Raw genomic sequence first — 26247 nt, 5'->3', positions numbered from 1 at the left:
TTAAAAGGGCCTTTTGCGGGGCATTGCCCTAAAGAAATCAGCTCTTTTACCTGTAAAATAAAATACAAACCTAAAAATAAAACCCACCCAATAAACACTTAAAAAAACCAAACACTAACCCCCGAAGATCCACTTACAGTTTTGAAGACCAGACATCCATCTTCAACGAAGCCGGGAGAAGTCTTCATCCAAGCCGGCAGAAGTGGTCCTCCAGATGGGCATAAGTCTTCATCCAGACGGCATCTTCTATCTTCATCCATCCGGCGCGGAGCGGGTCCATCTTCAAGACATCCGGCGCGGAGCATCCTCTTCTTTCCACGGCGACTGAAGAATGAAGGTTCCTTTAAGTGACGTCATCCAAGATGGCGTCCCTTGAATTCCAATTGGCTTATAGAATTCTATCAGCCAATCGGAATTAAAGGTGAAAAAAACATATTGGCTGATGCAATCAGCCAATAGGAATGAGCTTCAATCCTATTGGCTGATCCAATTAGCCAGTAGGATTGAACTCACATTCTATTGGCTGATTAGAACAACCAATAGAATGCGATCTCAATCCTATTGGCTGATTGGATCAGCCAATAGGATTGAAGCTCAATCCTATTGGCTGATTGCATCAGCCAATAGGATTTTTTCAGCTTTAATTCCGATTGGCTGATAGAATTCTATCAGCCAATCGGAATTCAAGGGACGCCATATTAGATGACGTCACTTAAAGGAACCTTCATTCTTCAGTCACCGTGGAAAGAAGAGGATGCTCCCCGCCGGATGTCTTGAAGATTGACCCGCTCCGCGCCGGATGGATGAAGATAGAAGATGCCGTCTGGATGAAGACTTCTGCCCATCTGGAGGACCACTTCCGGCGGCTTGGATGAAGACTTCTCCCGACTTCGCTGAGGACTTCTTGCCGCTTGGATGAAGACTTCTCCCGGCTATGTTGAGGATGGATGTCCGGTCTTCAAAACTGTAAGTGGATCTTCGGGGGTTAGTGTTAGGATTTTTTAAGGGTTTATTGGGTGGGTTTTATTTTTAGGTTAGGGTTTGGGCAGAAAAAGAGCTAAATGCCCTTTTAAGGGCAATGCCCATCCAAATGCCCTTTTCAGGGCAATGGGGAGCTTAGGTTTTTTTAGTTAGGTTTTTATTTGGGGGGTTGGTTGTGTGGGTGGTGGGTTTTACTGTTGGGGGGTTGTTTGTATTTTATTTTAAAGGTAAAAGAGCTGATTTCTTTGGGGCAATGCCCCGCAAAAGGCCCTTTTAAGGGCTATTGGTAGTTTAGTTTAGGCTAGGGTTGTTGTTTTTTTGGGGGGGGGGCTTTTTTTATTTTGATACGGCTATTAGATTAGGTGTAATTAGTTTAACTATTTAATAATTTCTTTTTTATTTTGTGTAATTTAGTGGGGTTTTTTTTGTAATTTAGGTAATTGTATTTAATAAATGTAATTTATTTAATTGTAGTGTAAGGTTAGGTGTTAGTGTAACTCAGGTTAGGTTTTATTTTACAGGTAAATTTGTATTTATTTTAGTTAGGTAGTTAGTAAATAGTTAATAACTATTTACTAACTAGTCTACCTACTTAAAATAAATACAAACTTGCCTGTAAAATAAAAATAAACCCTAAGCTAGATACAATGTAACTATTAGTTATATTGTAGCTAGCTTAGGGTTTATTTTACAGGTAAGTATTTAGTTTTAAATAGGAATTATTTAGTTATTAATAGTAGGTTTTATTTAGATTTATTTTAATTATATTTAAGTTAGGGGTGTTAGGGTTAGACTTAGATTTAGGGGTTAATATTTTTATTATAGTGGCAGCGATTTCCGGAGCGGCAGATTAGGGGTTAATAAATGTAGGTAGGTGGTGGCGATGTTAGGGGTTGCAGATTAGGGGTTAATAATATTTAACTTGTGTTTGCGATGCGGGAGTGCGGCGGTTTAGGGGTTAATATGTTTATTCTAGTGGCGACGATGTCGGGAGCGGCAGATTAGGGGTTAATAATTTTATTTTAGTGTTTGCGATGCGGGAGGGCCTCGGTTTAGGGGTTAATAGGTAGTTTATGGTTGTTAGTGAGTTTTATGCTACAGCTCTGTAACGTAAAACTCATAACTACTGACTTTAGATTGCGTTATGAATCTTGCGGGATAGGCTGTACTGCTCACTTTTTGGCCTCCCAGAAAAAGCTTGTAATATCGGCGCTATGGAAGTCCCATTGAAAAAGAACTTTACGAAAATTGTGTAAGATAATTTGCGTTAAGTTCAAAAAAGTGTGCGGTACAGCTTTTTTGACAAGACTCGTAATAGCAGTGGTAGTGAAAAAGCAGCGTTATAACCCATAACGCTGCTTTTTCACTCATAACGCAAAACTCGTAATCTAGCCGTTTGTTAGTCAATCTACTACATTTAGAATTTTTAAATAGATATGGAAGTCAAAATAAAACTTCATGATTCTGATAGAACATACAATTTTCTCATGGTATACTTTTTTAGAAAAACTTAGCTCCTTTCCATGAGAGCATACTTAGGTATGCATGTGTCTTAAGCAATATATTGCAGCCGTGTTTACAACAATGTTTGTAACCATGTTTGTTATACACTGTTGCAAACATCACTGCTATATAGTGGTCAGAACTTGGGCACTCTCCTGAGCAGTGTTCCCTCTAAGGCCAGTTTTGTGTGCGGCCCAGCAGTGAAACAGTTAATTAGGTAACCACACCCTGCAATTAGCAAACACTGCACAATGCAGATGGCAAGGTATGGTTCTCTTGTTAACTGTTTCACTGCTGGGCTGCACACAAAACTGTCCTTAGAGGGAACACTGCTCCTGAGTATACCTCAATATGCTCTAGTGGGAAGGATCTAAGAGTTTCCACAAAGGATGCTAAGAGAGTGCTGTATGCTCTATCTGAACCATGAAATAATAATTTTGACTCCCATGTTCCTTTCCCCTGCACTTGCCACTTACATGTGCAAGTGGGGGCCATGAAAAATGATTTTATATGTTCAGAAAAATAAATTATACGGTTAATATATTTTAAAATGTACTGTAATGTCTGTCACAAACAGGGATGTACCACTATACCACCTCTACCCGTAAGACTCTAAGCCGACAGGGGAAGTGGGGGTTAATTACTCCCTAAACAACTATCCACTATAACCAGTGTAAAGCACAGGGTTAAAGGGACACTGAACCAAAAAAAATGTTTTCATGATTCAGATAGAGCATGCAATTTTAAGCACTGTTCTAATTTACTCCTATTATCAATTTTCTTCATTTTCTTGCTATCTTTATTTGAAAAGCAATAATGTAAGTTTAGAAGTTGGCCCAGTTTTGGTTCACAACCTGAGTTGTGCTTGCTGATTGGTGGCTAAATGCACCCACCATTAAACAAGTGCTGTCCAGTGGTCTGCACCAAAATTGGCTGGCTCCTTAGCTTAGATTCATTATTTTTCAAATAAAGATAGCAAGAGAATGAAGAAAAAATTATAATAGGAGTAAATTAGAAAGTTGCTTAAAATTGCATGCTCTATCTGAATCACGAAAGAAAATTGTTGGGTTTAGTGTCCCTATAACTAAAGTAATGCGCAACAGTCAATTTACTACAGGCAGGGCTAAACGCCAGCCTCTGCCTCCAATTTACCACACACATGACAACCAATTTACAAAATGCAGCAACAGAAGGACACAATGCAGTGACAGAATACTTGTCAGTTTTGTGGTGTGGTTAAATAATAAAAGGGGAGGAGTGGGCTGGTCTGCCTTAAAATGCCTAAGCCTATTTTTGTTCCCAGTCCGGCCCTGGTGATTATACTATAAATTTGCTGCTAGAAGAGGATTACAGCATAAAAAATGACCTTACTGTTCACAAACATTACACTATTCAACTTTTAACAATGGAAGTGTCCCTTAAAAAGCACTGGTGAGCCCAAATCTGTCCCTAGTCTTAGGTTGGATAAGCCTGTGGTAATTGTTTTAAGGTAAATATGTTTGTATAATAACCCCCTATTATATTTTTATGAAATGAGCTTGCTATTTGTAAGACACATCTGCTAACATTTCATAGCAACTTTAAAAAAAACAAACACACACACATATGCCATAGTTACCTATTAACAGACAGTCCACAGCTAATATCAGAATAATTCACAGGAAGACTTATTGAAAGGATATGAAATGTGCAAGTAGTTGTGGTTTGAGATATTTTAAACAGGAAAAGGATGAACTGTTCTAATTTTAAACATTGAATTTGTGTGTTAAATATATTTGCTACTTAAACTGGTTTTAATTTATTATATATTCACTTATTTGTTGCGGCTTAGCAACACTCAAGAACAGGTCGTCACCTCGTTCTGAAAAAGGTATATGGAAAACAAGCAAATTATTCATAAGCTATTAATATTTGATTGATATCCACTTAATTATGACCTCTGGAGTACACTAACATGCACAAGAATTGATATTAAATAGTTATAGTGTGAAAGGTCAGTGAGTAATCACAATTTGAAAGGTAGAAAGTGTATAGATTAGATAATACTTGCTAATAGAAATATTATATTAAGCATTTCAGCATGAACTGTGATATTAGGATGTAGAAAAAAGCAAAGAGACAACCCCCCCTCCAAAAAAAACACTAAAAAAACCTGAACTACCCATTGCCCCTAAAGGGGCATTTGTATGGGCATTGCTCTTAGAAGGGCATTCAGCTCTTTTACAAGTGCCCATTAAATCCCAAATCTAAAAAAAAAAAAAAAAAAAAAAAAAAAAGCCTAATTCTAACTCCGAAATAGGTACTCACGGTTCCTGAAGTCCAGTGTGAAGTCTTGTTCCAGGCGGTGAAGTCTTTTTCCAATCGGCCGATATCTTCTTCCAAGCGGGGATCTCTTCTTTCTTCATCTAGGAACAAGCCGGCGCGGAGATGATTGGAAATGAAGACCGACGACCGTACACTGACTATTGAATGCAAGGTACGCGTTTAAATATGGCGTACCTTTAGGGTTGCAACCTTTTCCTCAAAAAAATACCAGCCATGGGTGAGGGCGGAGTCACAAAAGAGACAGATTCTGAACATACATATATATATATATATATATATATATATATATATCGATATGTGTGTGTGTATGTATACATGTAAATATATATATATAAATATCATTTGTTTCCATTTTTTAATGTGCCCCTCTGATTAAACACTGGCCCCACTTTGGCCCCCCCCAGTAAAATTTGCCTAGAACCACCACTGGTGTTCTCCCTAAACTGAGAGGCTGTCAAGAGTGTCGTGCTCAGGAAGAGAAGAGGAGGGGGAGATTGTACTTGAAGGAGAGTTCACACAGTGCAGTGCAGCTATATGAGCAGGCTGTTTTTGCGGGTGGGTCCCACCACTGTTACAACAGATCTTTTGCAGAGTGCGCTGTGGCTGTGCAGGGAGACAATGCAATGTAACCCTACTGGCAGCCCTGTACTCCGTTTATTACTATTTCCTGGCAGCCCAATCCGGCCATGACTATTCACCCCTACTTTGTGGGTGCTTCAGTGCAGTTTTCAGATACTGTGGGACTGAAGGGGTTACAGAAGCTCTGGGTGGTAGGACTCTAGGACAAGGCACACCTCAGCTCCTGTATTGTACTGTTTACTGCAGTGTGATGATGTGCCGGTCTGTGTCTGTCTGTATTTGCAGGCTATACGCGATCGTAACGTGCTCATTAGATTAGTACATGCTATGACGTGTAAATAATTATAGAGAAAAAGCCCACGCTAAATGTCAAACTCATAAACCCCCAACTGAGCTGGATGGTAATAAAAATAAGGCACAAGAAGATGTTAGCTGTATGTATCCTCTTAACAAATTCTGTACTAGCAATAAGTGGACCAGTCAGGTGACAGTAAATGATAGCTGCAAAAAAAACAAAAAAAAACGGCTTTTGCATTGCCGGTATTTTACTAATGCCGGCACCAGCTCCTAATTGCCGATTACCGGCTGTGCTGGTTAAATACCAGCTGGGTGGCAACCCTACATACCTTGCATTCCTATTGGCTGAAAAAATTCAAATCAGCCAATAGGATGAGAGCTACTCAAATCCCATTGGCTGATTTGAATTTTTTAGCCAATAGGAATGCAAGGTATGCCATATTTAAACAGGTACCTTACATTTAATAGTCAGTGTACAGCGGTGATCGTATGAAGAGGATCCTCCACGCTCCATGGCTCTGCGGTCACCGGTCTTCAGTTCCAATCATCTCCGCTCCGGCTTGGTTCTGGATGAAGAAAGAAGAGGTCCCCGCTTGAAAGAAGATATCGGCTGCTTGGAAGACTTCACCGCCTGGAACAAGACTTCACCGCCGGACTTCAGGATCCGTGAGTACCTATTTGGGGGTTAGAATTAGGCTTTTTTATTATAGGGATTTAGGGATTTATTGGGCACTTGTAAAAGAGCTGAATGCCCTTTTAAGGGCAATGCCCATACAAATGGCCCTTTAGGGGCAATGGGTAGTTTAGGGTTTTTTAGTGTTAGGTTTATTTTATTTTGAGGGGTTTGGTGGGTGGGGGTTTTACTGTTAGGGGGGACTTAGAATTTTTTAGATGTAAAAGAGCTGTTTAAGTTTGGGCAATGCCCTACAAAAGGCCCTTTTAAGGGCTATTGGTAGTTTAGTTTAGATTAGGGTTTTTTTTTTATTTTGGGGGGCTTTTTTATTTACATAGGGATTAGGTTTAATTTTTTTATTTTTGATAATTGATTTATTGTGTTTTTCTGTGATTGTAGACTTTTTGTTTTTTGTAATTTTAGATTAATTTAAAATTAGCTTTTTTATTTTTAAAGTAATGTTAGGTTTTTTATTCTAATTGTAATTTAGTATTTTTTAATTTAATGTAATTGGGGTTAATTTAGGGGGTATTAGGTTAGGGGGCTTAGTAACTAAATTAGTTATTTGCATGGGGGGGTTGGAGGTTTAGGGGTTAATAGGTTAATTAGGTATATTTGCGTTGTGGGGGGTTGGTGGTTTAGGGGTTAATAATGCTGATAGGTAGTTGGCGTTGTGGGTGAAGATTAGGGGTTAATACATATATTAGGTAGATCGCGATGTGGGTGAATGGCGGATTAGGGGTTAATAGTTTTATTAGTTATTGCAGTGGGGGTTGGCGGTTGACAGGTGGATAGATACTGCACATGCGTTAGGTGTTAGTTATTATTTTCAGGGGGTTACGTTGCTTACATTTTTAGTGCAATATCAGCTGCGCCTACCTATGTGTGGCGAGGTGAAAATGGAGTAAAATTTCTCCATTTTCAACGCTTAAGTCCCTGCACTGAATATGTGATACCGATTTTCGATGCGGTACTATGTAAGCTTATGGGAGTAAAAATAGCGGGTGATGGGTGAAATATATGCGCCACATTTATATGCGGTGCCGTATATGTGATAGCAAAACCAAACTAAAAACCAGCGTTGCCGGTTTTTGCGGGCGACGCCGCATATATAATCTCACCCCTAGTTTTCTTGTGAAAATATCGTTTTCACTTTATTTATCAATCTTAACTTCAGCCACCAATAAATGGTTTTATTGTTTTTATCCTATATAACAGAATAAATTAATCCCATGATTGTAAGAATGTTATTTCTTATATATTATTAAAGTTATTTTTATTTTACCCTTCTTTTGCGCTCTTTCATCGAGGAAGGTTGCCCGTTTGTTGTAGCTTATCTTTTGAGTACACTTATTTTAATTGCACTATAAATTATTTTACTTTTAATAAATCTGTATATACCTTTTATTTATTTATTTAATTATTATTATTCTGTGCGTTGCTGTGGGTGATTTCTAACCCTAAATACAGCCATTACTGCAAGAAAAAGAAATATTTCCATTTTCCCTCCAAACAAACAATATTGCTCTCTCTCTACGTCGCAACCTACAAACTGGCGAGATTAAAAACAGTGAATAGTACATGCGTCACTTTTCATAAATATATGAGAACTGTAAATATATACTGCATTTTTAAATGCAAATAGAGATTAATACAATATATTTAAAAAGGAAAAGTTTATAGTTAGTGTAAAAGGTAACTTCCCTTACCAGGGCCGGATTGGCCTACCAGGATACCAGGAGATTTCCCGGTGGGCTGCAGAACCTGGGGCTGGAAAGCTACAATTTAAAGGGGTGATTAATGAATGCAATTGGTTTATAGGGTGCCTATAAAATATCCCTCTGGCATTTTTATTTAATGCAAAGTAATATAATTTAATTCTGAAAAAACATTGGGGAAGTAGTATCTCAGTAATCTAATTTGAGAAAAAGGGGCCATGTGCATTCTACTGACTCAACAGAAAATAGGGCTGGTCTTCATATTTTTCCAGGGCTGCTTTTTATTCCCAGTCCGGCCCTGTCCCTTACGATAGTAGTTGCAGGCAACCTCAGCTTCTCCTTTTAGCTGTGTATAAACGTATTATATGGGAGCAATTTTATAGATGAATATTTTGTCAGTAAACTTTGTTTTTAATGGAACAGAAGCTGTATTCCTTCAATAAAAATCAGAAGATTCACTTTACAGATTCCGTCTGTGAGTATATTCGCTTTAGTAGCCACTATCACCTGTGCGTTCTACACTATTTGTGAATCTTCCTTGTTTAAGGCAAGCTGCAAGGTGAACATTTTGAAGGCTACACGTTTCACCCTGTGATTCACCGTTCCCATACAGAAATTAATACAAGAATTAGGCATTTCCAGACAATTTATTTGCATATATTAAAGATATGCGAATGATCATGAATCAATGTGTTCACATACAGTATATGAAAAGTTGCGACTTTATTGGCGCGTAGCCTTTAATAAATATGCTCATATCATTTTTTTTTTACGACAAACATGATCATTTTCTTATTCTCACTTTGATACATCTTGCCAAATTAGTGTTTTTCATGATAGAATTTTGCATTTATTAAAAAATAATATATTTTTTAAAGTTCATTTTAGATGCAACAAAGAAATGTAACTAAATATCACTTTAAAATCAAGAGTCCTATACTACAGGGATCATTGAAAAGAGAAGACTGTTCAAAACAATATTTTGTATTAATTCAGGCAACCCATGGGTGTCTGGCAGGGGCAAGAAGGGCAAATGACCCCCCAAAAAACACCATATGTACAACAAGTAACTTTCACCCGCTGAACATGTTTGTATTGCCTGTTAGTATTTATAAAATAAAAAGCAAGTGTATTTGTACACAGTGTTGTAACATTGAGTAGTATAAAATAGTTAGCAGTTTTAGCTAATTCACTATCGGCTAGATTATGAGTCTTGCGTTAGCCTTAAAAAGCAGCGTTGAGGGGTCCCAACGCTGCTTTTTAACGCCCACTGGTATTACGAGTCAGGCAGGAGAGGGTCTACCGCTCGCAAATCCCCTTAAGTCAATTGCGTATCCTCTCTTTTTAATGGGATTTGCCTAACGCCGGTATTACGATCGCCTGAAAAAGTGAGCGTTAGACCCTCTCCTGGCAAGACTCCTACCGCATTTAAAAGTCAGTAGTTAAGAGTTTTATGGGCTAACGCCAGAACATAAAGCTCTTAACTAAAGTGATAAAAAGTACACTAACACCCATAAACTTCCTATTAACCCCTAAACCGAGGCCCCCCACATCAGAAACACTTAACTAAAATGTTTAACCCCTAATCTGCCGACCGGACATCGCCGCCACTTTAAAAATAAATTTATTAACCCCTAAACCGCCGCACTCCCGCCTCGCAAACACTAGTTAAATTTTATTAACACCTAATCTGCCGTCCCTAACATTGCCGACACCTAACTACATTTATTAACCCATAAACCTAAGTCTAACCCTAACACCCCCTAACTTAAATATAATTTAAACAAAACAAAATAAATTTACTACTATTAAATAAATTAATCCTATTTAAAACGAAATACCTATAAAATAAACCCTAAGCTAGCTACAATATAACTAATAGTTACATTGTAGCTAGCTTAGGATTTATTTTTATTTTACAGGCAACTTTGTATTTATTTTTAACTAGGTACAATAGTTCCTAGTTAAAATAAGTAAAAATTTACCTGTAAAATAATTCCTAACCTAAATTACAATTACACCTAACACTACACTATCATTAAATTAATTAAATAAATTACCTACAATTAAATTAAATAAACTAAAGTACAAAACCCCCCCACTAAATTACAGAAAATAAAAAAAGAATTACATTTTTTTCAAACTAATTACAACTAATCTAATCCCCCTAATAAAATAAAAAAGCCCCCCAAATAATAAAATTCCCTATCCTATACTAAATTACAAATAGCCCTTAAAAGGGCCTTTTGCGGGGTATTGCCCCAAAGTAATTAGCTATTTTACCTGTAAAAAAAAATACAATACCCCCCCAACATTACAACCCACCACCCACACACCCAACCCTACTCTAAAACCCACCCAATCCCCCCTTAAAAAAACCTAACACTTCAGATCACCCTACCTTGAGCCGTCTTCACCCAGCCGGGCACAAGTGGACATCCAGAGGGGCAGAAGTCTTCATCCGATTCGGCCAGAAGAGGCGGCATCTTCTATCTTCTTCCATCCGGAGTGGAGTGGGTCCATCTTGAAGATATCCGACGCGGCGCATCCTCTTCCATCCGACGGCAACTGGTTCCTTTAAGTGACGTCATCCAAGATGGTGTCCCTTTAATTCCGATTGGCTGATAGAATCCTATCAGCCAATCGGAATTAAGGTAGGAAAAATCCTATTGGCTGAAGCAATTAGCCAATAGGATTGAAGTTCAATCCTATTGGCTGATCCAATCAGCCAATAAGATTGAGCTTGCATTCTATTGGCTGATTGGAACAGCCAATAGAATGCAAGATCAATCCTATTGGCTGATTGCATCAGCCAATAGGATTTTTCCTACCTTAATTCCGATTGGCTGATAGGATTCTATCAGCCAATCGGAATTGAAGGGACGCCATCTTGGATGACGTCACTTAAAGGAACCTTCATTCTTCAGTCGCCGTCAGATGGAAGAGGATGTTCCGCGTCGGATGTCTTCAAGATGGACCCGCTCCGCTCCGGATGGAAGAAGATAGAAGATGCTGCCTGGATGAAGACTTCTGCCGGACTGGAGGTCCTCTTCTGGCCGGATCGGATGAAGACTTCTGCCCCTCTGGACGTCCACTTGTGAAGACGGCTCAAGGTAGGGTGATCTTCAAGGGGGTAGTTAGGTTTTTTTAAGGGGGGATTGGGTGGGTTTTAGAGTAGGGTTGGGTGTGTGGGTGGTGGGTTGTAATGTTGGGGGGTATTGTATATATTTTTTACAGGTAAAAGAGCTGATTACTTTGGGGCAATGCCGCGCAAAAGGCCCTTTTAAGGGCTATTTGTAATTTAGTATAGGGTAGGGAATTTTATTATTTTGGGGGGGCTTTTTTATTTTATTAGGCGGATTAGATTAGGTGTAATTAGTTTTAAAAAATTGTAATTCTTTTTTTATTTTCTGTAATTTAGTGTTTTTTTTAACTTTAGTTTATTTAATTTAATTGTAGTTAATTGTAGGAAATTTATTTAATTTAATGAGAGTGTAGTGTTAGGTGTAATTGTAATTTAGGTTAGGATTTATTTTACAGGTAAATTTTTACTTATTTTAATTAGGAAGTTATTAAATAGTTAATAACTATTTAATAACTATTGTACCTAGTTAAAATAAATACAACGTTGCCTGTAAAATAAAAATATATCCTAAGATAGCTACAATGTAACTATTAGTTATATTGTAGCTATCTTAGGGTTTATTTTATAGGTAAGTATTTAGTTTTAAATAGGATTAATTTCTTTAATTGTAGTAAATTTATTTAGATTTATTTAAATTATATTTAAGTTAGGGGGGTGTTAGGGTTAGGGGTTAATAAATTTATTATAGTGGCGGCGACGTTGGCTGCGGCAGATTAGGGGTTAATAAATTTAATATAGTTACGGTGACGTGGGGGGGGGGGCAGATTAGGGGTTAATAAATATAATGTAGGTGGTGGCGGTGTCCGGAGCAGCAGATTAAGGGTTAATAATATAATGTAGGTGGCGACGATGTTGGGGCAGCAGATTAGGGGTTAATAAGTGTAAGATTAGGGGTGTTTAGACTTGGGGTTCATGTTAGGGTGTTAGGTGCAGACATAAAATTAATTTCCCCATAGGAAACAATGGGGCTGCGTTAGGAGCTGAACGCTGCTTTTTTGCAGGTGTTAGTTTTTTTTGAGCCAGCTCAGCCCCATTGTTTCCTATGGGGAAATCGTGCAGGAGCACATTTTGCCAGCTTACCGCTGACTTAAGCAGCGCTGGTATTACAGTGAGATGTGGAGCTAAATTTTGCTCAACGCTCACTTTTCTGAGGCTAACGTCGGCTTGAAGAAAACTTGTAATACCAGCGTTGGCTTAAGTGAGCGGTAAGAAAAAAAGTCTCATTAGCACCGCACAGCCTTACCGACAAAAACTCGTAATCTAGCCGTATGTAACTGTAAACTAGAGATGTAATTCTAATCTAATTGTATTTTGTTGTGGGATAATTATCATTGTCATAGGTCCCTGCAAAATTATTTGGTGAAAGTAGAACATTGCGTGAGAGTCTTGAGGCTGTGACACACTACAAGCGATGGGGCGCGAGGCGAAGCAGCTGCTTTGCACCACATCGCTTCTGAAGTTCAAATATTTCAACTCTGAGCGCTCAGCTATGCGACCTGAAGTGGCTGAGCGCGCAGAGATGAAAAGGCAGGACACACTGAGCGCGCACAGTCACATTATAACACTGTGCGCCGCACTGCTCTCAGTGTGTTAGGCTAGAGACACAGCAAGAGTGTTAATAATTATTACTATTATTTAAAAAATACTTCCCCTAGGCATGTGTGTGATAAAATCTTATTTCTCTACCTAAACACTTCTCTGACCCAGCAGGTATGTTTATGTCCATATGTTCTGTTAGGGCTTTGATCTTGTTAGTAGCAGCTTCATATCAAGCACTCTTCTGAATAGGGTAAACAGGATACTGGATGAGTATCCTGAGTACTTGTAACCCCTCTCCCTTTAACACAGCATCTTTAGCCTTAAAGGGAAATGAAACCCACATTTTTTTATGATTCAGTGAAAAGCAGGCACTTTTAAACAACTTTCTAATTTACTTCTATTATACATTTTTCTTTGTTCTCCTGGCATCTTTTGATGAAAAAGCTAAAGAGCGTGCATGTCTCTGGAGCACTATATTGCAGTAGTTTTACAAGAATGTTATCCATTTGCAAGCACTATTTCCTGCCATGTAGCGCTCCAGACACTTAAACCAAGGTATCTCTTCAAGACACTACCATAGAAACAAAGCAAATTTGATAATAGAAGTAAATTTAGAAGCTTTTTAAAAAATGTATGTCCCAAATAATTATTTTTATTGAGTTTCATATCTCTTTAAAGGGGCATTTGTTTCTAAACAAGTCTATAATAAAATGTGCAATTAAAGGCAAGGTAAAGTTTGCAATGTTTTTAACTTTGTTTAGTTTTCTAATTAGCCTTGCAATGCAGTCGCTAAGTCCTTTTGAATATTTGCGTGTTTGATTTGAAGTTATTTATATAAAAATATATCTACCTTTTATTGTATTACTCCTCCCCCTTGATACTTCCGATATTTCTGTTCTCATCTTAGAGAACCAACCCACCCGCATTCGACGTCAGAATTTTGCGCGTTCACGGACCTAGAATCATCTGCGCATGCGCAATTGTCCGTAATTTCTATAGCCAGACTCGGCAGTGCTGTTCATCGCAATTACCTTGAGACGTTACTTGTCGGGGCGCATGCGCAGTGAGGTCCGATGACGTCGGATATGCTGTGTTCACCACCACATGGAGAAAGCGGTGATTGGATGCCACTAGGTAAACCAGGTGTCAATCAATTTTATACTAAAGTCGGGCGGACGGGTAATCGTTGCAGAACAAGAGGTAAATATTAGGATTTGAGGCTTATTTTAAAAAATATAATCAAATGATGAATTAAAGTTATACTAAATTTTAATGTTATTGATAAATGTGATGACGATTGCACGCAAGTTTACCTTGCCTTTAAGCATAGTATAAAAAATGCACATAGTTTATTTTGCTCACTTTACCAGTAATTTACCTCAGAGATGTGTGTGTGTGGTTACTGAGTGGAGTACATATACTATACTCTAAGCATGTAGCTGTTTAATATGCAACACATTAGTTGCTTAGGTAGGATCTCATTTAGAATATATATATATATACACACACACACCTGTATACATACATAATACATATACATATATATTATACATATAACACATACATCTAGTTATTATGGTGTGTCATTATTGGATGGTATCTTTTATGATATTGGCTGCTATGATTTAGGAATCAGCAATGTGGCAGGAATGATTGTGTGCATTCTGGATGGGATATTTAGAATGAATGGATTATAGGAAAAGGAATTTCTTTGATGTGTATTAAACAGACAATTTACTCAGGTAAGCAGCGGATACGGAAGTGAATTAAATTTAAAGCTGTTGCAGGAACACCGTACAGACAGCTTGAACTTACTCTCACTTCTCACTGAGAGGCGGATTTCTTCTACTGCATTTTGTTTCCACAGCTTTTCTGTAGCCAATACAGACACATTAAAGGGATGGTAAACTCACTATTGACCGAATATATGATCAATCTTGTTCATTCTTCTTAAATGTGCACACAAATTTTCACTTTATACATTATATAGCCATTTACTTACAATGACATAATAAATAATATCTCCGTTCCATTAAATCGCCAGCCCTCCGTGACGGAGCGAGCTCTCCGGCGCAACAAGGTTTTGATAATGTATTAAAATTGACATTAAAATACATAAAAAAATAATGAATTGATAATGCGGTTTAATACTTATTATATAAACTAATCTAAATATGTAATTTGCAAATAACGGCGTTTACCATCACTTTCACATCTGAAGTATAGTATTTTAACATGCAAAAGCAGCTATTTCAAATGACACAAAAATGTAAAGGAGCTATTTGTAAAAAATGTAATACTCTGCAGCAGGTAAAATTGATCATCATAACACATTAAAGGGAAAACAATTTTACGGTGCAATATCCCTTTAAGTATTTTAATCATGTTTGCCTTGTGATAGTGCATCTATTGTGCAACAGAAAATGGAGAAAAAAAAGGTAGATAATTTGTTTTTTAACATAATAAAACAGGATTGCCTAACATATAGCCAATTATGCTAATCTGGTTCTTATTGCCTTAAAGGGACAGTCTACTCCAGAATTGTTATTGTTTAAAAAGATAGATAATCCTTTTATAACCAATTCCCAGTTTTGCATAACTAACACAGTTATATTAATATACTTTTTACCTCTGTGATTATGTTGTATCTAAGCCTCTGCAGACTGCCCCCTTATTTCAGCTATTTTGACAGACTAACATTTTAGCCAAAAGTGCTGACTCCTAGGTAAATTCATAGGAGTACAATGTTATTTATACGACACATGAACTAGCACTGTCTAGCTGTGTAAAACTGTCAAAATGCCCTAAGAGGCAGCCTTCAAGGTCTTAGAAATTTAGCATATCAGCCTACCTAAGTTTAGCGTTCAACAAAGAATACCAAGAGAACAAAGCACATTTTATGATAAAAGTAAATTGGAAAGTTGTTTAAAATGACATGCCCTATCTGAATCATAAAAGTTTAATTTTGACTAGACTGTCCCTTTAAGTGACTAAATCTGAAAGGTATTTTACAGCTGCTTACGCACAACATGAAGTTGTGTTGCTTTACCGTAATAAATTTGGCTGTGAGCCTACACAACCTCTCCAGGATCATTCAGAACCCTTTCTTTTCAGTCAGCCATGCCGCAGTCTGCCCATTTTTTTCTATAACTGACTCATTTCTATCCCCCACAAAGCATCTGTGTGTGATGTTCAGCGTATCTGTTACTTATGTTAGTGTTTGTGTTCAGATTTGTAAGCCTGGATGGTTGTTCTGCTACTAAGTTGTAATATAAAGAAGTAAAATATAGTCTAATGTGTAAATTGTATCTGTGTTATAATCATCTCTGCTTATCAGCTTCACAACTAGGGATGGGCGAATGTTTTGCAACATTTCGAAAATTGAAACAAATTTTCATTTGTTCGTTTCGAATTCCGAATGTTTGCACAACATTCTAACATTCGTTTTATGCAATAGTATTTCTAATGCTATCTTTAAAAAAAATTATATTTTATTCTAATTATGCAATATTTGAATTAGAAAAATTGGAATCTATATATTTGTAATAGTATTTCTAATGTTCTCTTTAAATATAATATTCAAATTATGCAATATTCGAAATAGAAACATTCAAATTGATATATTTGTATCTATTATGTATCAATTTACTAAATTTCCTACCACATGGACTATTGAACTTCTGAATAGTACCGGTATTTGTTAAATCAAATTTTACATTCGAAATTTCAAATGTGGACATTTGATTTCATTATGAACATTCAAAAATAAAAGTAACTTTTGATTACCAAATTTTAATGGATTTTCATTTTTATAAACATTTGATGGTCCAAAACGAACACTTTCAGCACATTTGCCCATCCCTATTCAGAACTACACAGTTACTTTAATTTCTTCCTGTATATTTTCTTTTAAGCAAATGAAACAAACAGCATCTAAACATATTAAAATTAGTTAACAAATTATTTTAAAAAATATATGAAAAATAGCAGGAAATTATTACTCATGCACAACAGAGATTCTAGGATTAATTGCTTATTGGCTGATATGAACAGCTCCCAAAGTTGCATTGGTGGACAGAGACACACCTCTTTGGGTGAAAAGAAAATATTTTACTCAGCTCAGGAACATCGTTTAAAAATGGTTTTTCATTTTAAAATTAAAGTATTAAGTTGCAACACAGTAAAAAGCAACGGTTTGTTTATGTAATAAGTGAGAATTTTCATAGAAAAAGCATTTAGAACCACAGATTAGGGAGACAAAAACATAGAAGGTATCTAACACTCAGAAGCCAAAAATATAAATATCAGACCTATAACAGAAGCTCTACTGAGAACATAGCCTGCAAAATCATAGCTTGCTCTACAATTCCTATACAGTACTATGTGAATCTGTTTAAAGGGACATTAGACCCATTTTTTCTTTCATGGTTCAGATATAGCATACAATTAAATGACTTTGTTCTCATGGTATTCTAGGTTGAGGAGCATACGTAGATAGGTATTGAGCACGTCTGGAATAGTAGATGGCAGTAGATGGCAGCAGTTTTGCAAGAATGCTTTTAACAATGTTATACACTTGAGAGCATTTGAGCATTCTTGCCAACTGCTTGGTATTAAAGGGACATGAAACCCCAATTTTTTCTTTCATTATTTAGAAAGAGCATACAATTTTAAACAACTTTCTAATTTACTTCTATTATCTATTTTGCTTCATTCTCTTGATATTCTTTGCTGAAAAGCATATCTAGATATGCTTAGTAGCTGCTGATTGGTAGCTGCACATAGATGTCTCCTGTGATTGGTTCACTGTGTGCATTGCTATTTCTTCATTAAGGTATATCTAAAGAATGAAACAAATAAGGTAATAGAAGTAAATTGGAATGTTGTTTAAAATTGTATTCTCTACCACAATGATTCAGACATTAAAAAATTCTTTGGCAAATGGTCAATTTTTATCAAGTCATTACCTATCTCAGAAATGAATGACCTAATATTCCCCTTCAGAAACTCAGAACTGGTGCTGTTGGGCGCCTGGTAGTGATCAAGTAATATGGAGGGATCGAGCTGTCTCCTGGAAATCCCCTGGGCTGCCCCCCCCTCTCCTTCTCCTCCTCCTTCTCTCACATTCTGGCCCCTCGTTGGGGGGAGGCGGGAGAAGGCCCTTGTCTCTCCTGTCCCTTCCTCATTCTCCTCCCCTCCCTGCTTCTCTTCCCCTTCCCTTGGTTCCCTTTTTCCCCCTCTCTCCCTCCCCTACCCTTTCCCCCCTCTTTTTTTTTTTTTTTTTTTCCTCTCTCTCTCCCTCTCTTTTTCTCTTTTCTTCTCTCTTATTTTTTGTTTTTGTTCTGTTTTAGATAAGGAAAACCCCAACAATAGGTATATACTAAGAATTGGGTCTTAAAGTTTAAGGTTAAGGTGCTCTACTGACCTCATGTTGGACTTTGTTATGTATCATGATGTGTTATGTAATCTCGCATGAACACCTGAAGTTACCGATTATTTTGCTTATTTTCTTTTTTCTAATCTGATTCTGCATTAATGTATATCTGTGTCAACTGTTGGATAAGGAAAATCCCAACAACAGGTATATACTAAGAATCGGGTCTCAAAGTTTTGGGTTAAGATGCTCTACTGACCGCATGTTGGACTTTGTTATGTATCATGATGTGTTATGTAATTCTGTATGAATACCTGAAGATATTGATTATCTTGTTTATTTCCCTTTTTTTTTCCTTCTTACTCTGTATTATTGTACAACTGTGCCAATTGTTGGATAATAAATAAACATTTAAAAAAAAAAAATTGTATTCTTTACCTTAATCATGAAAGAAAATGTTTGGGTATAGTGTCCCTTTAAGGATACCAGGAGAATAAAAAAAATATGATAATAGAAGTAAATTGGAAAATCTTTGAAAATTGTACATTCAATCATTAAAAGATTTTTCTTTCATGATTCAGATGAAGCATAAAATGTTAAAATACTTATACTCAATAATAAAATATACTTTCTTCTCATGGTATAATTTTTTGAAAGGTAGGTAGATAAATTTAGGAGAGTGCACGTGTTAGGGGTACTATATGGCAGCAGTTTTGCAAGAATGCTTTAACATTTGCAAGAGCAACTGAGCATAAAGTATTCCAGGCACGAAGATGCTACCTGCTTAGGTATCCTCTTCAACAAAGAATACCATAAAAACAAAGCAAATCTGAAAATAAAAGTATATTGGAAATTTTTTTTTTGATTGTATGTTCTTTCTGACAATTTGGATCCATGAGACCCATTTATCAAGCTCCGTATGGAGCTTGCAGGCCCGTGTTTCTGGCGAGTCTTCAGACCGCTGCTCCATAACCCTGTCTGCCTGCTCTGAGCAGGTGGACAGGAATCGCCACAATTCAACCCGATCGAGTACGATCGGGTTGATTGACACCCCCCTGCTGAGAGTCTGCAGGGGCGGCGTTGCACCAGCAACTCTTGTGAGCTTCTGGTGCAATGCTGAATACGGAGTGCGTATTGCTCTCCGAATTCAGCGAGGTCTTGCAGACCTGATCCGCACTGTCGGATCAGGTCCGCAAGACCTTTGATAAATAGGCCTCCATGTCCCTAAAACACATATGATGCTGGGTCAAAGCATGAGACACAATGACATCTGTACAAGTTCAAGCAATGATATATATCTCAATAAAGCCGTTATTATTTTATGTGTGTAAATAATTTAGTTTTGATTGATAGAATCCTGGAAACAAAAAAATTCCACAGAACCACAGATGAAAAACCCCCCAACAAAATCAGAATTATCCCTCATGTAAAAAATGGATACCCCTAATACACAGTCATTATACTTTTAAGTATTATAATCTATCTATCCATGTTGAAAAAGATTTACAAAAATAAGGGAAAGTGACTCTGTTTTTGTTAAATAAAGTCATTATGAATCTGAAGAGGAATCGCTAGATGTATTTTGTGTGGAATTGTTTTTGTCATTTAAAATTTCTTCTTTACTGTCAACTTTTCTCTTTTTAAGTATATTAGATTGGTTATTATTTCTAGGAAGTCCAGCATATCTGCCTTCTAATAGGTCTTTAGCACTACATAGAGGGCCCTTAACTTTCACTGTATTTCCAAACTTGGAATAGTCCACTGAGTATCTGCCATCTTCCTCTGCGACAATTGGTACAAAACGATGTCCCCAAAGGATTTCTTCTGGCAAATATGATGTCCTGGCCTGGGTAGTTATACCTGTGGTCTCTACCACTCCCTCCAAAAGTGCCACTACTTCTATGTCTTGATTACTAAGGTCGTAAGCTGAGAAGTTATAAAGGGGGCTTTTTTCATCAATAGTATGGCTAATAATTAGGGGCGACACCAGAAAAATGGAATTTGTTCCCACAGGGTTCTCCACCTGGATGTCCACTTGTTGGATAGGAATCACTTCACCCTCAGCAGTGGTCGTCTTCTTCACTACTTGAATCTTGATAGAAGCACTAATAATCATACTTTTTCTCAAGTCACCAACACGGAACATAAAACGATATTTTCCATCCCTGCAGGCTATAACAGCATGTCTACTAAATATAAGAGTTTCAGCCCTACGGTTGGCTTGAGCAGTTTTCATAAATATACACCCCAGCATGACTGCATTGATGATCAGTCCAGATATATTCTGGATAATAAGAATTGTTATAGCCAACGGACACTGTTCAGTCACCATGCGACCTCCAAATCCAATTGTAACCTGAACCTCAATAGAGAAAAGAAATGCTGATGTGAAAGACTGGATATTAGTGACACAAGGTATTACTGAGTTACGACTGGGGTCCAGGTCTCCATGCGCAAAGGCAATGAGCCACCAAGCCATAGCGAAAAGCATCCAGCTGCATATAAATGACATGGTAAAAATAAGTAAACTGTGGTGCCACTTGAGATCCACCATTGTAGTAAAGACATCTTGCAGGAATCGTCCTTGTTCACGAATATTTTTATGGGCCACATTGCAGGCTCCATTCTTGGTCACAAATCTTGCTCTTCTAGTCTTGGCTTTGTATTGGGGATGTGCAGAACTATCTTCTGCCAGACGAGTGATTAAGTATTCTTCATGAATGATTCCTTTCCGGGCAAGCATTTTAGAAAGATGTGTGGACTGAGTAGTATCCACAGATTGTCAAAGCCTCATAATTCGTCTGTAGAAAAAAAAAAAAAAAAAAAACAATATTTGCATATTAAATTGATGTGTCAAGATATGCTTGAAGTGGTATATATTAAAGGGACAGTAAACACCTTATAATTACAAGATATTTCTATAGAATAACATAACAACTAGGGATGAGCGAATGTTTCGCAGCATTTGAAAAATGAAACAAATTGTAACACATTCGTTCGTTCCGAATTTCAAATGTTTGTTCAACATTCTAATATTCATTTAATGTAATAGTATTTCTAACGCTTTCTTTAAATGAAATATTTGATTTAAATGTTTCTAATAATTCGATTCGAATTATGCAATATTAAAATTTGAAAAATTACAATTTATATACAGTATTTGTAATAGTATTTGTAATGCTTTCTTTAAAGTGAATGTAAAGTTTTATGAATGAGTGCCCGGTTTTTAAAAATACCATTAAAAACAAGGGCACTTTCATTCATTAAACTTTACATTGCAGCTTTTTTTCTAAATACTTATCCTTTGCTTTAGCAAACATAGACCAGCAATCCTCCACCCGCAGCTCCTCTGTACTTAACTCAGCAATGACGAAACCGGCTTCCTCCAAATGTTGCGTGGCCTCACAAGATGGACGCTCCGGGGTGCACGCTATGATTGGAGGAAGATGGTTTCGTCATTGCTGAGGTAAGTACAGAGGAGCTGTGGGCGGAGTATCTCCAGTCTGGATTTCCTAAAGAAAAAGTAATTTAAAAAAAACGCTGCAATGTAAAGTTTAAAGGGCCATAATACCCAAATGTTTAAACACTTGAAAGTGATGCAGTATAGCTGTAAAAAGCTGACTAGAAAATATCACCTGAACATCTCTATGTAAAAAAGAAAGATATTTTACCTCAAAAGTTCCTCAGTAGCCACATCCCATTGTAAAGGATTTCTAAGCAGCATATTAGTATGTCTGTCCTGGGACAGCTTAGGGAGTGAGCTTACGTGCACTCTCATCTTATTTCCCAATTCAGTTTAGGGAAGTTTACAATGAAATCTCATGAGAGTTAAAGGGACATAAAACACAATTTTTTTCTTTCATGATTTAGAAAGAGCGTGCAATTTTAAACAACTTTTTAATTTACTTCTATTATCTAATTTGCTTTGTTCTCTTGATACACTTTGCTGAAAAGCATATCTAGATAGGCGCTGTAGCTGCTGATTGGTTGCTGCACATAGATGCCTTGTGTGATTGGCTCACCCATGTGAATTGCAATTTCTTCAACAAAGGATATCTAAAGAATGAAGCAAATTAGATAATAGAAGTAATCTGGAATGTTGTTTAAAATTGTATTCTCAACTTCATTCATGAAAGATTTTTTGGGGGTTTAGTGTCCCTTTAAGTCAAATCTTATGAGATCACAGTAAAAGAGTTCATGACCTCAGCACTGCTGATGCTGATTGGCTGCTGTTCATTTCTTCATTTTTTTTTTTTTTTACCTGCAGCTGGGCTGCAGCTGAGTATAACTTTTTACACAGAACTTACTCTGCTGAGCTGAGGAGATTGTGAGGTAAAATAACTTCCTTTTTTACATAGAGATGCTCAGGTGATATTTTCCTGTCAGCGTTTTACAGTTATACTGCATCCGTTTCAAGTGATTTAGCATATGAGTAGTATGTCCCTTTAATGAATGAAAGTGCCCCTGTTTTTAATAGTATTTTTAAAAACTGGGCACTCATTCATTCAACTTTACATTCACTTTAAATGCAATATTTGAATTTGAAAAGGTTTAATTTTTATATATTTGTATCAATTTACTAAATTCCCTGCCACATGAACTATTATAATTCTGAATAGTATTTGTTAAACTGAATCTTACATTTGAAATTTCGAATGTGGACATTCGATCTAATTATGAACATTCGAATTCGAAAGTGACATTCGAAAACTGTAAATTGCATTCGATTATAGAATTTTTAAGAATATTCTTTCTTATCAACATTCAATTATTAATTAAATCAAATTTCTACAATAACATTCGTTCTAACATTCTAATTAGAATATAAACACATTCGCCCTTCCTTAATAACAGCCACTTCTAAATATTTTTTTCTTTAAAACAATTTAACATCTTGTTTGATTTGCTGCAATTGTTTTTAAAAAGAAAAACTCCATCTACCACTTATTTGGAAGAGCCAATCCGGGATTGATTCTCAAGGTAAAAAGGTTAAACACGGTCCTAATTTTAGCATAAACTCAAACAGTTTGTTATCTGTTAATGCCAATTAGGGACATATAAAGTATGTAGCAGTGTTAGTCCTGAGAAGTCAGCAGGGTGCATTTCAAGCTCTGAAAATTAGAAATGTAATAATCCTAAATAATGAAAGTAAATTGCACAATTGTTTTACTATGAATTACTAAGCATTTAACCCCTTAATGACCACAGCACTTTTCCATTTTCTGTCCGTTTGGGACCAAGGCTATTTTTACATTTTTGCGGTGTTTGTGTTTAGCTGTAATTTTCTTCTTACTCATTTACTGTACCCACACATATTATATACCGTTTTTCTCACCATTAAATGGACTTTCTAAAGATACCATTATTTTCATCATATCTTATAATTTACTATAAAAAAAATGATAAAATATGAGGAAAAATGGAAAAAAAACACACTTTTTCTAACTTTGACCCCCAAAATCTGTTACATATCTAAAACCACCAAAAAACACCCATGCTAAATAGTTTCTAAATTTTGTCCTGAGTTTAGAAATACCCAATGTTTACATGTTCTTTGCTTTTTTTGCAAATTATAGGGCCATAAATACAAGTAGCACTTTGCTATTTCCAAACCACTTTTTTCCAAAATTAGCGCTAGTTACATTAGAACACTGATATCTTTCAGGAATCCCTGAATATCCCTTGACATGTATATATATTTTTTTAGAAGACATCCCAAAGTGTTGATCTAGGCCAATTTTGGTATATTTCATACCACCATTTCACCGCAAAATGCGATCAAATACAAAAAATCGTTCACTTTTTCACAAATTTTTTCACAAACTTTCGATTTCTCACTGAAATTATTTACAAACAACTTGTGCAATTATGGCATAAATGGTTGTAAATTCTTCTCTGGGATCCCCTTTGATCAGAAATAGCACACATATATGGCTTTGGCGTTGCTTTTTGGTAATTAGAAGGCCGCTAAATGCCACTGCGCACCACAAGTGTATCATGCCCAGCAGCAGGGATAGGCAAGGTGTCCGTGACTAGCCCTTGCAGTGTCCGCCACAACCTTAGTATATCTTTTCTTTCTGATTAAATAATAGGAATAAAAAGAATTATGTAGTGTGAATAAAGTAAGTGGCTTGTCAAGAAATACTGGATGTGTATCTACATCTGTATAATAACACCCGGCTCTATACAAAGACACAGTAGTGACACTGGAATATGCGTATAGCCAGACAAGGGCTGGTTATAGGGTCAGTGGTATCTGCATCAGTATAACAACACCCAGCGCTACATAATGACACAGTAGTGACACTGGCACACGGGTATAGTCAGAGGAGGGCTGGTTATAGAATCAGTGGTATCTGCATCTGTATAATAACACCCAACATTATATAATAACACAGTAGTGACACTGGCACATGGGTATAGCCAGAGGAGGGCTGGTTATAGGGTCAGTGGTATCTGCATCAGTGTAATAACACCCAGCATTATATAATAACACAGTAGTGACACTGGCACATGGGTATAGCCAGAGGAGGGCTGGTTATAGAGTCAGTGGTATCTGCATCAGTATAATAACACCCAGCACTATATAATGACACAGTAGTGACACTGGCACATGCGTATAGCCAGAGGAGGGCTGGTTATAGGGTCAGTGGTATCTGCATCAGTATAATAACACCCAGCATTATATAATAACACAGTAGTGACACTGGCACATGGGTATAGCCAGAGGAGGGCTGGTTATAGAGTCAGTGGTATCTGCATCATTATAATAACACCCAGCACTATATAATGACACAGTAGTGACACTGGCACATGGGTATAGCCAGATGAGGGCTGGTTATAGGATCAGTGGTATCTGCATCAGTATAATAACACCAAGCACTATACAAAGACACAGTAGTAACACTGGCTCATGGGTATAGCCAGAGGAGTGCTGGTTATAGGATCAGTGGTATTTGCATCAGTATACAGGGAGTGCAGAATTATTAGGCAAGTTGAATTTTTGAGGATTAATTTTATTATTGAACAACAACCATGTTCTCAATGAACCCAAAAAAACTCATTAATATCAAAGCTGAATAGTTTTGGAAGTAGTTTTTAGTTTGTTTTTAGTTATAGCTATTTTAGGGGGATATCTGTGTGTGCAGGTGACTATTACTGTGCATAATTATTAGGCAACTTAACAAAAAACAAATATATACCCATTTCAATTATTTATTTTTACCAGTGAAACCAATATAACATCTCAACATTCACAAATATACATTTCTGACATTCAAAAACAAAACAAAAACAAATCAGTGACCAATATAGCCACCTTTCTTTGCAAGGACACTCAAAAGCCTGCCATCCATGGATTCTGTCAGTGTTTTGATCTGTTCACCATCAACATTGCGTGCAGCAGCAACCACAGCCTCCCAGACACTGTTCAGAGAGGTGTACTGTTTTCCCTCCTTGTAAATCTCACAATTGATGATGGACCACAGGTTCTCAATGGGGTTCAGAACAGGTGAACAAGGAGGCCATGTCATTAGATTTTCTTCTTTTATACCCTTTCTTGCCAGCCACGCTGTGGAGTACTTGGATGCATGTGATGGAGCATTGTCCTGCATGAAAATCATGTTTTTCTTGAAGGATGCAGACTTCTTCCTGTACCACTGCTTGAAGAAGGTGTCTTCCAGAAACTGGCAGTAGGACTGGGAGTTGAGCTTGACTCCATCCTCAACCCGAAAAGACCCCACAAGCTCATCTTTGATGATACCAGCCCAAACCAGTACTCCACCTCCACCTTGCTGGCGTCTGAGTCGGACTGGAGCTCTCTGCCCTTTACCAATCCAGCCACGGGCCCATCCATCTGGCCCATCAAGACTCACTCTCATTTCATCAGTCCATAAAACCTTAGAAAAATCAGTCTTGAGATATTTCTTGGCCCAGTCTTGACGTTTCAGCTTGTGTGTCTTGTTCAGTGGTGGTCGTCTTTCAGCCTTTCTTACCTTGGCCATGTCTCTGAGTATTGCACACCTTGTGCTTTTGGGCACTCCAGTGATGTTGCAGCTCTGAAATATGGCCAAACTGGTGGCAAGTGGCATCTTGGCAGCTGCACGCTTGACTT

The 26247-nt window shown here is 37.1% G+C and overlaps 1 protein-coding gene across 1 annotated transcript; it reads right to left on the bottom strand.

Annotated features, from left to right (window-relative positions):
• Positions 1 to 19539: 19539 nt before the first annotated feature.
• Positions 19540 to 20877, bottom strand: LOC128638104 (ATP-sensitive inward rectifier potassium channel 11-like). Its single transcript, XM_053689967.1, has one exon. It carries the CDS (start codon positions 20875 to 20877, stop codon positions 19684 to 19686), a length of 1194 nt encoding a protein of 397 aa, XP_053545942.1. The 3' UTR covers positions 19540 to 19683.
• Positions 20878 to 26247: the final 5370 nt, after the last annotated feature.

Source organism: Bombina bombina, chromosome 8, assembly GCF_027579735.1.
Source record: "Bombina bombina isolate aBomBom1 chromosome 8, aBomBom1.pri, whole genome shotgun sequence".
NCBI lineage: Eukaryota > Metazoa > Chordata > Amphibia > Anura > Bombinatoridae > Bombina > Bombina bombina.
This window is presented reverse-complemented; position numbering and strand designations above follow the sequence as displayed.

Coding starts and splice junctions, on each gene's coding strand:
- LOC128638104 (XM_053689967.1), bottom strand. CDS start 20,877: ATGCTTGCCCGGAAAGGAATCATTCATGAAGAATACTTAATCACTCGT.